At 38.7% G+C, this 13,567-nt stretch overlaps 2 protein-coding genes across 4 annotated transcripts in view; one reads left to right on the top strand and one right to left on the bottom strand.

Annotated features, from left to right (window-relative positions):
* tsc22d1 (TSC22 domain family, member 1) overlaps positions 1-1,359 on the top strand; it is a 43,002-nt gene extending 41,643 nt beyond the window's left edge. For all 3 annotated transcript variants that reach the window (XM_042730822.1, XM_042730824.1, XM_042730823.1), the window contains exon 3: positions 46-1,359. In XM_042730822.1, the coding sequence (XP_042586756.1) occupies positions 46-318 (273 nt within the window). In that variant the 3' untranslated portion in view covers positions 319-1,359. The remainder of the gene's footprint in view (positions 1-45) is intronic.
* Positions 1,360-2,120: 761 nt separating this feature from the next.
* LOC109075826 (stress-associated endoplasmic reticulum protein 2) lies at positions 2,121-5,693 on the bottom strand. The gene is made up of 3 exons (XM_042730827.1): positions 5,413-5,693; positions 2,615-2,687; positions 2,121-2,504 (listed from the first exon to the last, which is right to left on the bottom strand). The coding sequence occupies exons 1-3, from the start codon at positions 5,494-5,496 to the stop codon at positions 2,464-2,466; spliced, it is 198 nt and encodes a 65-aa protein (XP_042586761.1). The 5' UTR covers positions 5,497-5,693; the 3' UTR covers positions 2,121-2,463.
* Between the last annotated feature and the right edge of the window lie 7,874 nt (positions 5,694-13,567).

Here is a 13,567-nt window from a genome sequence, read left to right as displayed (position 1 = left end):
CGTAAAACTAAGGTTTGAAAATAACACTCTGTTGTGCTCTTTCAGGATCTGGTGAAGAGTCACCTGATGTATGCGGTCCGTGAAGAGGTGGAGGTGTTGAAAGAGCAGATTAAGGAACTGATCGAGAGAAACTCTCAGCTGGAGCAGGAAAACAACCTGCTGAAGAACCTGGCCAGTCCGGAGCAGCTCGCTCAGTTCCAGGCGCAAGTCCAGAGCGGCTCGCCTCCGCCGGGGTCGTCGTCATCCACGCAGGGAGCGCAGCCGCCGCCCGCCCCACCGGCCCAACTCTCAGCACAGAGCTCAGGCCCGTCGGCGTAGCACCCAGCGAAAGTTCCTGTTAAGGGTGACGAGTGGCTCGAGATGCAAAGGAAACGGACTGAACAAACATGCCTCACTCACATATTAGACTGACGAAATTTGCACACATTTCAAAACTTGACAAATGTCAAACTGAGGTGATTTATACACCAGTGACAATCCAGTTGGCTGAGGCGGGACGTTGCCAAAAATCCACGGAATGTGATCGTCAGGAAAACAATCCTGGAGGACGCGATATAATCAATCACTGTGCCTGTGTCTCAAGTCCCAATGGTTTTCAGTCGAGTGTCTCCCTTCCCTTTGTAGTGTACATGCTGACTGTGAGCTGCTAATAAAGCAAGCACTTTTATGGTGACGAATGTGATGAGGCTTTGAAGAGCTGCCGATCTGTGCCCCAGCTGGCATGGGGAAGGCAGGCGCATTGACTTCCATAGCTGCAGTGCTGTAATCATACTTTTGTTTTTGTTTTTTTGAATGAAGAAAACAAGGAGGTATGATGCTTCAAATCCTCATTCGTTCTCCGTGCGGTGACAATGACGGATGAGCTGAATTGCGAGGTGGACAGGCTGTATATTATTGTATGATTAGTGTAAGTATTTTGTAAAATAGCGATGATATGTGAAGCGGTTAAAGAGACACTATATAGGTTGTACAGATTTAAGGTAGTTGGCTTACCCAGGAGACATCATCCTTCTTTTTTTAATGCTGTTAAGCGGTATCGGTCTTACGATATTTATCTGACAGATGGAAACTACTCCTCTAACTCCTACTGTACACTACTTTGTTCCCTCGAGATGATTTTGAAGTATTACACCCATGTGATTTCTGTTTTCAGTTTGGACAGTGAAGGTTTCTGGATCAATCTTTTAACTTAGTTACTCTCGACTATCATATAGCTGACATGGATTTGCATTGTGTACAACTCGTATGCTTATGTTCTGTGCATGTTCTCAAAACCAGGAGGTAAGTTGTAAAATACTGTAATTGCACACTTGCCAGTTGCTTTTCACAACTCTCAATAAAGTCATGTTTGTGAACACGGCTGAGAAAAGTCCTTGATGCTGAGTATATCATATTCTCATATTGTGGTTGCTGTTTTTTTTTTTTTTTTTTAGATCTGTAGCAACTTGAAAAATCTGTTTATTAAAGACATGATTAAAACAGACAGATCTTTTACATATTGGCATACATGTGAGTGTAACTGATTATAATAAAGTATTAATAACATAAAGTGATGTATGAAGATATATTAAAACTCAAATGAATGTTCTGTATGCATGGACCATTCACTTTGATCATAAAATGGGGTTAATTTTCAGTTCATGCCATTTTGACAGCATTACTATGAAAAGTTAATCAAATTGGATTATTTTGTTGGTCTTTATAATAGTGTTTATAATTTAATCTTAAACTGTAAAATGCATAATGGCTATATATGGATAGGAATCTAAATAAGTCCCTTATTATGACTCTAAAAATCTAAATATTGACTGAATTTAAAAGAACTGCTTTCTGTACTCTGTCCATGTTTTCTTATGGACTACAAAGCTAGAAAACTCTGATGTTCAGTGAACAAGACTCAAAGGTTGCAGATTAAAATCTAGATGACGGATAAATTTCATAAAGATCTCTGATTGTTGTTATCAGCTCCGGTAGGATTGTCTATACAGTTAGCGTTCTGTCTGCTAATTTTACACAACAAATTAAAATTTTACTTCTTCTGTAACATTCATGAAAGTTCACATAAAACCAAAACAACAAAAATGTAATTGTTTTCGAAAAAGCGAAATGTATACGAGTCATTATCCAAATGTGTTTGACGTTTATTTGAAAAAGGTTCACGCAAACACGGTTAAATAGAGAAATAGATCATGACAATCATCAATCAAACAAATAAATATGACAAAAATTATAAGATGTGTCAACAACAACAATGGTTTTGTAGAAAAGCATGTGCTCCCTTCGTCCAGGGACACTGTAAACACGTGTGACAATGTCATGTGGTATTGTACACTAGATCCAGCTCAGCATACAAGCCTCTGACCCACAAACAGGATTTCACCAATCAGTCTTTCTTCAGATTGCATCCAGACACCCAAAAATCTCATTCAGATGAAGGACAGGGACCGTGAGGGACGCTGCGACTCACATTCCCATTCGGATACTCTGAATTATCTGAAAGATGGCTGAAAACAAACAAACAAAAAACGTATTCAGTTTATTAATGCAAAAAAAAGGGATAGCTTAATAGCAATCAGCAAACTGTATAGTATATAAAATACAAACTGAATATTACCTGATCCACAAACAACAAATACAAAGAGTGCCAAAAGCCATGGCCCCACCGGATACTTCTCCTCCTGCGGTCGCTGGAACAGTGAAAATGGAAGCGTTTCATAAACCAAATATATTTCACTAACACAATATGGCCCTGGAATGTCTACAGATAGATCCGTTTACACCTGACACAAATGTCTACATAGTGTCACAGTAACAGAAAGAAAACAAACACCTGAAGACTTTTCCTGTGTTGTGTTTGTCTATACACAAAATACCATATTTACATTTTTTTTTTTTTTTTATTAATGTTGTTGTTTTTGCATCAAGATATGCTTATCTGACTACATATGTGTATATGTGTATTTGTTTATGTGGTTTAGGAGGACACAAATTTGTATAATGACATGGGTATGACAATGAGAAGGTAATTTATGAGGACAATTTCAGCATCCCCATAATTCAAAAGGCTTATAAATAATTCAGAATGAGTTTTTTTTTTGAAAATCTATAATTGCAGAAAGTTTCCTGTGAGGTTTAGGTGTAGGGTGATAGAAAATACGCTTTGTACAGTATAAAAACTATTATGCCTATGGAGAGTCCCCATAAACCATAAAAACCAACGTGTGTGTGTGTGTGTGTGTACACATTTGGTGAAGTTTCGGTAGACTTTTTTTTGGATTGTTATTCCCTAAAATTGTCACTACCGAAACAGTCACAAACATGTTGCACTGTTTCGGTAGTGACAACACATAATCCTTTATCTGGGGGGAGTAAATAAACAACATTTTAATACAGTTACGCAAATGTTTAGTATTTTCATATGTTTTAGTAGTGTTTTAAAATTCTGTAATTTGATGTGGTCACAACTGAAACATTACTGTCACTACATTACTGTCACTACCGAAACATTACTGTCACACTGTCACTGCCGAAACATTACTGTCCCTACCGAAACATTACTGTCACTACATTACTGTCACTACCGAAACATTACTGTCACTACCGAAACATTACTGTCCCTACTGAAACATTACTGTCACTACCGAAACAATACTGTCACTACCGAAACATTACTGTCACACTGTCACTACCGAAACATTACTGTCACACTGTCACTACCGAAACATTGCTGTCACTACCGAAATATTGCTGTCACTACCGAAACATTGCTGTCACTACCGAAACATTACTGTCACTACCGAAACATTACTGTCACTACCGAAACATTACTGTCACTACCAAAACATTGCTGTCACTACCGAAACATTACTGTCACTACCAAAACATTACCGTCACTACCGAAACATTGCTGTCACTACCGAAACATTACCGTCACTACCGAAACATTGCTGTCACTACCGAAACATTGCTGTCACTACCGAAACATTACTGTCACTACCAAAACATTACTGTCACTACCGAAACATTGCTGTCACTACCGAAACATTACTGTCACTACCAAAACATTACTGTCACTACCAAAACATTGCTGTCACTACCGAAACATTGCTGTCACTACCAAAACCATCCCGTCACTACCGAAACATTGCTGTCACTACCGAAACATTACCGTCACTACCAAAACATTGCCGTCACTACCGAAACATTGATGTCACTACCGAAACATTGCTGTCACTACCGAAACATTACTGTCACTACCAAAACATTGCTGTCACTACCGAAACATTGCTGTCACTACCAAAACATTGCTGTCACTACCGAAACATTGCTGTCACTACCAAAACATTGCTGTCACTACCGAAACATTGCTGTCACTACCGAAACATTACTGTCACTACCAAAACATTACTGTCACTACCAAAACATTACTGTCCCTACCGAAACATTACTGTCCCTACCGAAACATTACTGTCCCTACCGAAACATGGGATGTTCTAAGATTATGATTGTGTTTGGCTGAATGCATATTCAAACGAATGAATCCATAACTTTGAAAACAGTACGATCAACTTTACAAACAAACACTGGATTCAAAATAAAACAAATCACACTTGAAATACTCATAAAATGGTTATTGTTTTTGAGTTACCTCTAAAAGCCTTTTAGTAAAACAGCAAACATGTATTTACAAGGTAGATGTAAACAAACTCTTAATAGGTCAGTATAGCCCTTCTTATTAAATGATACATTATTGTGTGACAAATTTGGGGAGAGGAAAAATATTCCAAAACTTTTCGAAAATACAATATGAGAATTAATTGCACAATTATATATTATAAAATTTGCATACGTACAAAATTTGAGGAAAAGACACATTTTGTTTCCAACGTCCCATATATAAATATTGTGGACGTTACACGTTATTATATGGGATCGTCACCATGCATTGACCCTTGAACAAAGACACAGGACTGATGTCACTGACGCCTGTGGCAGATGTAGTGCCCCAGTTAAACAGCACCTTTACTAGGGAGGGCCAGCAGTGGTCAGATTAGTTAAGCGCATCTGTCCTCGGCTCGTAACTGTTGCCATGGCAACACCATAGGCGTCAACGTTAACTAAATCTGGTTTACATCACGCTTATCGACTCATAAAGCTCACCGAGCAGATTGAGATTATCTAAAACAATACCGCGTTTACGTCGCTTGCGAATTAAGTCTAATTTAAGATGATATTAGGTGCAGAATTAAGACTTAACTCGCCTCGTATGATGTTAGAATAAATCAGCATCGTTAAAAACCGACGATGGCCTCGAAGTGTGTCTCAAATCATGCACGTAAAAGCGAAATCCGCACAGAAAAGCCACGATCTCCATTCGTTTGCATGCATCGAGACGACAGATGACGGTCTTACCAGGGTCTTCGCCACGTTCCCCCTCTGAGTGATGTTTTTGCTGTGCTTCTCGTTTGCCATGCGGATCCTTTGTTTTGCTACCATCTTCCGAGCCAGCGTATAGGTATAAAATAATCGCTACTGTAAATCAAACAGGCCTGTATTGCTTTATGTGAGGTGACGCTTCAGTCCCCTTCCCTGCACCTGCTCCCCTAAACCGAATTATGCGGGACGGAAGTGCGCCTCCATGTAGAATAATAACGTCTTGAGGGACACGCGCTCCCTGTTCATCTCCCAGCTCTATTAAACTACCCATATTTTTATTTCTTGCTAATATTTTTGTATTTACAAATTAAGTAAAAACTTGATATATAGCCAGTTAAACCCCAAGGTTGATATGACATAAATAACAATAATAATAATTAAATAATAGGCTATATTAAGTCGTATATGAAATTAAATAAACATGTTATTCCCTGTTGGGAAATCCGGCTCAAACTGGTAGTTGTTTTGAAACATGGATGTTCCATCTACCTGTTTATTAGCTGATCCAAACCATTAACTAGTCCATTAACTTTTACAAACTGGTTATCCGAGATGGTCACTAGCTGGTCTAAGTTGGTCACTAGTTGGCTGAATCTGCTCATAGCTATTCAAGGATGGTCAGTACTAGTTACTAGTTGGTCCAAGACAGTCAGTAGCTGGACCACGCTGCTCATAGCTGTTCCAGAATGGTAATCATAGTTGGTCTAAGATGGTCACTAGCTGAACCAAGCTGATTAAGGCATTTCCAGAATGGTCACTAGCTGATCTAAACTGGTTAGAGCTGGCCATAGCTGTTCTGGGATGGTCAGTAGTTGGTCCAAGCTGAGCACAGCTGTTCCAGAAAGGCAATTAGCTAGTCCAAGCTGTTCCAAGATGGTCACTAGCTGGACCAGGCTGGTTATAGCAGTTCCAGAATGGTCACTGGCCAAGCTGACTAAGGCATTTCCAGAATGGCCATTAGCTAGTCCAAGCTGGTCGCTAGCTGTACCAAGCTGACCATGGCTTTGAATGGTCACTAGCTGGTCTAAACTGGCCATAGCCTCTTCCAGAATGGATATTAGTTGGTCCAAGGTAGTCATAGCTGGTCTAAGATGGTTTTTAGCTTGTCTGGGATGATCTTGGCTGTTCCAGAATGGTCATAGCCAGTGTTGGGAAGGTTGCTTTGAAAATGTAATAGGTTACAGATTACAAGTTACCTTATTTAAAATATAATAATTAGTGTAATTGTTTAAATGACGTGTTACAGTGTAACTGATTGCATTTTGATTGATTTTTGATTCCATTTCTAAATTATAACGAATGTTATTCTGAAACATTTAAACGAGTCAGAGTTAACCTTACTCAACACTGATTACTGTCAGACTTTCAAAATTCTTCATCACTTGAATTAAAGATTATAATAACTTCATTTTAAAGCACAACCATCACAAAATCATCAATTAAATATATGATTTCTCAGTAACATATTAAAATTACATTTAATTTGTAACTAATTACGTAATTTCCTTACATGTACATGTGTATAGTTACGCCCAACACTGCTCATAACTGGTCATTAGCTGGTCATTAGTTGTTTGACCAGTTAATTGTTGCAGAAACACATCTTGATCTATTATGACTTGCTGGTTTGCTAAAAACCATCTAATAGTTATCAAGTTCCAAAAAGCCAGCTACCATCTTAAGCTGACGTTTCCAGCAGGGATTTCTTCCAGCGCTTCCTATCTGATGCTTTGTCTGGTATCTATCGGCTAGATCTAGTATTCCCATCATGTAACTTTCAGTTGCAGGGGACTTTCCATTTATTTGTAATTCTTCAGGGAGTGCAGTGCTTTCCCACTGAGTTTCCCCACAACTGTCAAGGTGCATAATGCCATATTTTTGCTGTATTTTTGAGTGGGTGCCAGTGAATCAGATACGAGGTTGCCTCAGCAGTCTGCACAGGTCCTACAAGACGATAAAGGGGTTGCTTAGCAACTGCATCAAGGGGGTTGTGCACAGCAGTGCACACCTTCAGTGCCATCGCAGAGAGCTCAGGCTCACATTTCACATTACAGCGCATGTTGTGATGCGGGTCCACGGTGCACTTTCCATTTCTGCTGCATTCAAGGCTCGTCTAGGCATGAAAAATGCCACATTGTGCATCTATACTGCAGTATTGTGGCTGACGTTCTTTTGAGATCTTTTTGACACACATATATTTGTTTTATCATTTATATGCTAATTAAAGACCTTCGAGCATCAACACAACATTTTAATACAAGAAATATAACTCTTCATTAGCCGACAGTTTTTCAGCCTCCAGGACGCGGATTATTTTTAAGGATGAAGCCGTTATGTTACATATCACAAATTATCTTGTGTATTCAAGGGCATGCATTGACTTTCTGCATTCCCCTTAAGCTTTACCTTTTCATATGACCACAACACTGGAGAACTGAGATGCTTACTAACAGTGAAACCGATCCATAAAACATAAAAACTGCTTGTAAATAGCACACCAATACAGCAGACATTTGATCAACGACTGCAGGCAGCATTTAAAGAAGCCTTTTCATTTCATTTCAAGGACGGCAGATGCATACTGGATTCTGATTTGGTGTCTAGACGCTTTTAGATTCAAACTGGTGAAGGTTGAATATAAAAGAGGACATAGCGGGGCCTGTTATGTGATCACAGCTAGAAAGATTAAGGAAGTAAAACCCTCGACCAAGGATTCACCTTTTACTTCCTCTGTTTGAGCTTCAAATCCTTTTTTTTTCTGTTTCGTCCACCCTCTGTCCTTTGCGTGCCCTCACACACATTTATACATACAAATTGGAGCATCCGCTCTCTGCATTCACCTGATTCAGAACTGGGCATCCTCTTTTCCCTCCTCCTCGTGTGTTCTCAGCACAATGTCTCTCTGTGTCAGGTGCCAGAGCATAGTACTATAAGACTGTCCCCTTATGTTTCTTTCAAATATTAACCATCATGCGAAACAAAAAGCCCTCGTTTATTTATTTTTAAGCACACTCCGTTGTCCTGCGATGCAGTGCCAGTGCAGCTACATTTTAAATCCCTGAGCCAAAGTAGAGATTCAGAGAGTAAATGTCTGACCTAGATTCAGATCTGTTTACCCCTAAATTACTTGTCCAATTATGCTCTAACTAAACCTCCACGGGGCAGACGGTGTCTTCACCCAATAATATTTAGGTATGGAAAACAGGAGGAGACACAAAGTAATTATCATGGATTGCTTGAGTCATACGTATTACTATGTCTGATAATTTATATTACTCAGATGGATGTGGTACTAAAATGATAGGTGGATGCAAACGACACTGAGGTAATGAATAGTACTTTAGTCTGAGTCTGTATGGGCTTGCCACACCATCTTTCTGTATGCTTTTACATTGCAAACCCTCAACAATCATTTAAAGGCATAATTCAGCTAAAACAATAAAAATAAAATAACATTTCTTCTGTGGAACATAAAATAAGATATTTTGAAGAATTTTTCACCTGTTCTTGTCCACATTATAAAAGTCAATGGGGTCTGAAAGTTTTAAAGTGCCCCTATTATGGATTTTCTAAAATGATCTTTCATGCAGTGTGTAACACAGATCTAAGTGAATGAAAACAACCTGCACAGTTTTAAATCTGAAAGTGCACTGTGTGTAAAGTTATTGTCTCTCAAAAGAAAGAGTCGACTCTGAATCATTGAAACGAGTCGATTTTAAAACGAATCCCAAGCCGTTTCATCGTCAACATGAAATGTTAGCATATTACCCGCACACTTGTAGATCTTTTTGGGTTGGTCTGAATGAAAATGCAAATTCATTTTTTGCCAATAAGTGCCACTTTGGAGCAGTAAAATAGTGGTTTCCCCAGTAACGGCTGTAAACAAAGCAGCACTGCGCTCACAAACACTGCTTTATCAGTCAGGCATGATGAAAATGAGGCCAATCATCCAATCACCACAGATTAGCATCACACAAAGGAGGGGTTTGGAAAAATGAATCTTTGAGCGAATTGTTTTGGATTTGTTGAGCAAGTAAGGTAAATATAAATGCATATTATAAGACAATGAAAGTGTTTTTTGACATTAAATGCATGTCAACCTGTTGTTGGGGCTCCCAAAACCAAAATATGAACCTTTCTTTACACATAACAGGGGCACTTTAAGCTGCAAAAAATACATAAATGTAGCATGAAATGAATATGGCTCGATGTTCAAAGACTTCTGAAGTGCAAAAGCTGCACAATAATTTTTTATTGTCAACAGATCGAAAATTAAAGGCCTTTAAAAATGATTGGGTTTGACGACATTTTAACAAAATACAGCCAAAACATAGGTGTTTTGAAATTCTATTTGGTTGTTTGAAATTCAACTTCGGTCACTTGACCGCACGCAATTGAAGAATGAATGGGTGTGAGCTAATTTCAAACAAAATAGTCAAAACAAACTTCCACAATACATGCCAGATTCAAAACTGAGTCACTGGCCATTTCACATCAAGCAAGAAGCATGCAATATAATTTTGCAGAGACAATGCTACAGGACCATTTTTCCAGTGTAATTCTCATCTAACACTGCTCACAGCAATGTGGGTGGAATCTGTGGGTAGCATTTATTTACTTTAAATACAAAAACAGCATCAAATATGCCATCAAATATGTACAACGTGGCCAAAGTCATGGCATTAAGGTTTGCATCGCCATATTTGAAGTAGTCTGTTTGCGTGCATTGCTCTGGTCTCTTCTAAACCACTGAGACATTTAGAAACAAAACAGTCAGTATTTTGATTCAGTCCATGCCTGTCAAATCTGTCTTCTGAAGCAAATGCATTTCAGAAGCACTGAGACGTAGATCAGAGTCATGCACCCTCCCCCTCCAGCAGCCCATGAATTACAGGCATGCATGTCTCAGTCTCAGAGAGCTGCAATAGATACTGTATGTAGGTCATGATGAAATGTACTTCCGTTCACCCCCGACGCACCTCTTCAAAAGTCACATCCCAGGTCTTCGTCTGGCCAGCTTTGAGCTGGTGTTTTGTGGAGCTGACACTGTAGATGCATCCCTCAGGAGCAGACTGAACAAGAGGGGCCTATTCGAGACCCTTTACGTCTCTGTACGGCTTTTTGTGGAAAGCAGTGCTGTCTTGAGGTTTTGGAGCCATGGCTGCCTCTCTGGGACAGTCAAATTACAGCTGACCTGTTTAACCAGGTTGAAGTACGAAGAGTAATGTCCTCATTTCGGCTCCCTTAACCCTGTGAAGCCTGACATATGAAATAATAGTCAGGTTTGATTTATTATTATTTAAAGTTTTGAGGTTTTTTTAAGTTTTAGTTATGAATATTTTTAAAGTTTTCAATGTTGTAATTCTTGAAGTTTGTAATGTTAGTAAGTTAGATATTTTAAAAACTAGTTTTGGGGTTTGCATAGAGATAGCTGTCATCACTCTATATCTCCTAATAGTAAGATTCTTTTTAAATGCTTAGTTTATAATCAAAACTATGTAGATTTGATTGTGGGGGGCAAAACTCCAAAATATAATGCAATGCAATACAATGATAAATGACCCTCCAAAGTCTTTTGAATCATTCGTGATGTTCACATTTTAACATGTTTTTAAAAAATTTGACTAATAATAAAAATTTCAGCAAGTTTTGATCATGTTGATAATTTAGTGACATTAAAAAAAATGTGTATCAAATATGAGCTTTATAGGGTCTCATTTCTAATGTTTCAAGTGAATACTCCAAAAGTCTGAGTGAAATAATTCAAAATTAATTACAAATTATATTATTATATACAAACGCGATTCCAAAAAAGTTGGGACACTGTACAAATTGTGAATAAAAACAGAATGCAATGATGTGGGAGTTTCAAATTTCAATATTTTATTCAGAATACAACATAGATGACATATCAAATGTTTAAACTGAGAAAATTAATAATTTTAAGGGAAAAATAAGTTGATTTTAAATTTCATGATATCAACACATCTCAAAAAAGTTGGGACAAAGCCATGTTTACCACTGTGTGGCATCCCCTCTTCTTTTTATAACAGTCTGCAAACTTCTGGGGACTGAGGAGACAAGTTGCTCAAGTTTAGGAATAGGAATGTTGTCCCATTCTTGTCTAATACAGGCTTCTAGTTGCTCAACTGTCTTAGGTCTTCTTTGTCGCATCTTCCTCTTTATGATGCGCCAAATGTTTTCTACGGGTGAAAGATCTGGACTGCAGTCTGGCCATTTCAGTACCCGGATCCTTCTTCTATGCAGCCATGATGTTGTAATTGATGCAGTATGTGGTCTGGCATTGTCATGTTGGAAAATGTAAGGTCTTCCCTGAAAGAGACGACGTCTGGATGGGAGCATATGTTGTTCTAGAACTTGGATATACCTTTCAGCATTGATGGTGCCTTTTCAGATGTGTAAGCTGCCCATGCCACACGCACTCATGCAACCCCATTCCATCAGAGATGCAGGTTTCTGAACGGAGCGCTGATAACAACTTGGGTTGTCCTTGTCCTCTTTAGTACTTCAAATTAACTTCAAATTTTGATTCGTCTGACCACAGAACAGTTTTCCACTTTGCCCCAGTCCATTTTAAATTAGCCTTGGCCCAGAGAAAACGCCTACGCTTCTGGATCATGTTTAGATATGGCTCCTTTTTTGACCTATAGAGTTTTAGCCAGCAACAGCGAATGGCACGGTGGATTGTGTTCACCGACAATGTTTTCTGGAAGTATTCCTGAGCCCATGTTGTGATTTCCGTTACAGTAGCATTCCTGTATGTGATGCAGTGCCGTCTAAGGGCCCGAAGATCACGGGCATCCAGTATGGTTTTCTGGCCTTGACCCTTACGCACAGAGATTGTTCCAGATTCTCTGAATCTTTGGATGATATTATGCACTGTAGATGATGATAACTTCAAACTCTTTGCAATTTTTCTCTGAGAAACTCTGATATTCTGATATTGCTCCACTATTTTTCGCTGCAGCATTGGGGGAATTGGTGATCCTCTGCCCATCTTGACTTCTGAGAGACACTGCCACTCTGAGAGGCTCTTTTTATACCCAATCATGTTGTCAATTGTCCTAATAAGTTGCAAATTGGTCCTCCAGCTGTTCCTTATAAGTACATTTAACTTTTCCGGCCTCTTATTGCTACCTGTCAGAACTTTTTTGGAATGTGTAGCTCTCATGAAATCCAAAATGAGCCAATATTTGGCATGACATTTCAAAATGTCTCACTTTCAACATCTGATATGTTATCTATATTCTATTGTGAATAAAATATAAGTTTATGTGATTTTTAAATTATTCCATTCCTTTTTTACTCACAATTTGTACAGTGTCCCTACTTTTTTGGAATCGGGTATACTGAATATACTGTGTATATATATATATATATATATATATAAATAAATATATAAACTGGCCTCAAACTTTCAAACGGTAAAATACTGTATGTATTTTGAGTCAAATGTGTTCTGGAAATACTCTGTATTTTATCACTTTCCCAGAAAAACAGAAACACATGCGTGTGCGTGCATGTTACACTTTGTTCCGGTTTCCTCAAGTCTTGCCTTCATTTGTCCTTAATGCATTTGTTTTGCAGCTGTCACAGACCAGTGGAATTTATCTGTGCTTGACAAGTGAATGCCTCAGTGCCTCCAGATGTTTAGTCTGGGAGTCCCGCTGCAGGAAACAAACAAGGCCGGAGAGAGAGCTGATACACACTCAACCGGGAAACAGAGGCCACGTGTAAACCTACAGGAATATCAGGTGCTACGACCGAAGGTTATGATTATTAGTCTCTTCAAAGAGTCTAATTGGTTTATTTTGATCATCTACATGCTAAATATGAGAGACTAATATATTTATAGTGTACTTGTGTTCTCTTCCGCATGTTTTGAGTTAAAGCAGCACACTCAGACTGTCTGCTGTTTGCCATATTGAATAAACAGCGTCAATACAGCAGAACACATGGAAGTGGGTCACACACTGGTCTCATAGAGATTTATAACAGTTAATAAACTCTCATTTAACAGGAAGTTTGTTGAGCTGTGGGTCGAACTGTCTGAGAGTGAGCGACAGGGCCACGCTCTGCTCAGAGGTCATTCATTATTGATTGACTGAAC

The sequence above is a fragment of the Cyprinus carpio genome, chromosome B9, assembly GCF_018340385.1.
Source record: "Cyprinus carpio isolate SPL01 chromosome B9, ASM1834038v1, whole genome shotgun sequence".
In the NCBI taxonomy this organism is placed as follows: domain Eukaryota; kingdom Metazoa; phylum Chordata; class Actinopteri; order Cypriniformes; family Cyprinidae; genus Cyprinus; species Cyprinus carpio.
Note: the sequence above shows the minus strand (reverse complement) of the source record. Positions and strands in the feature narration are given on the sequence as shown.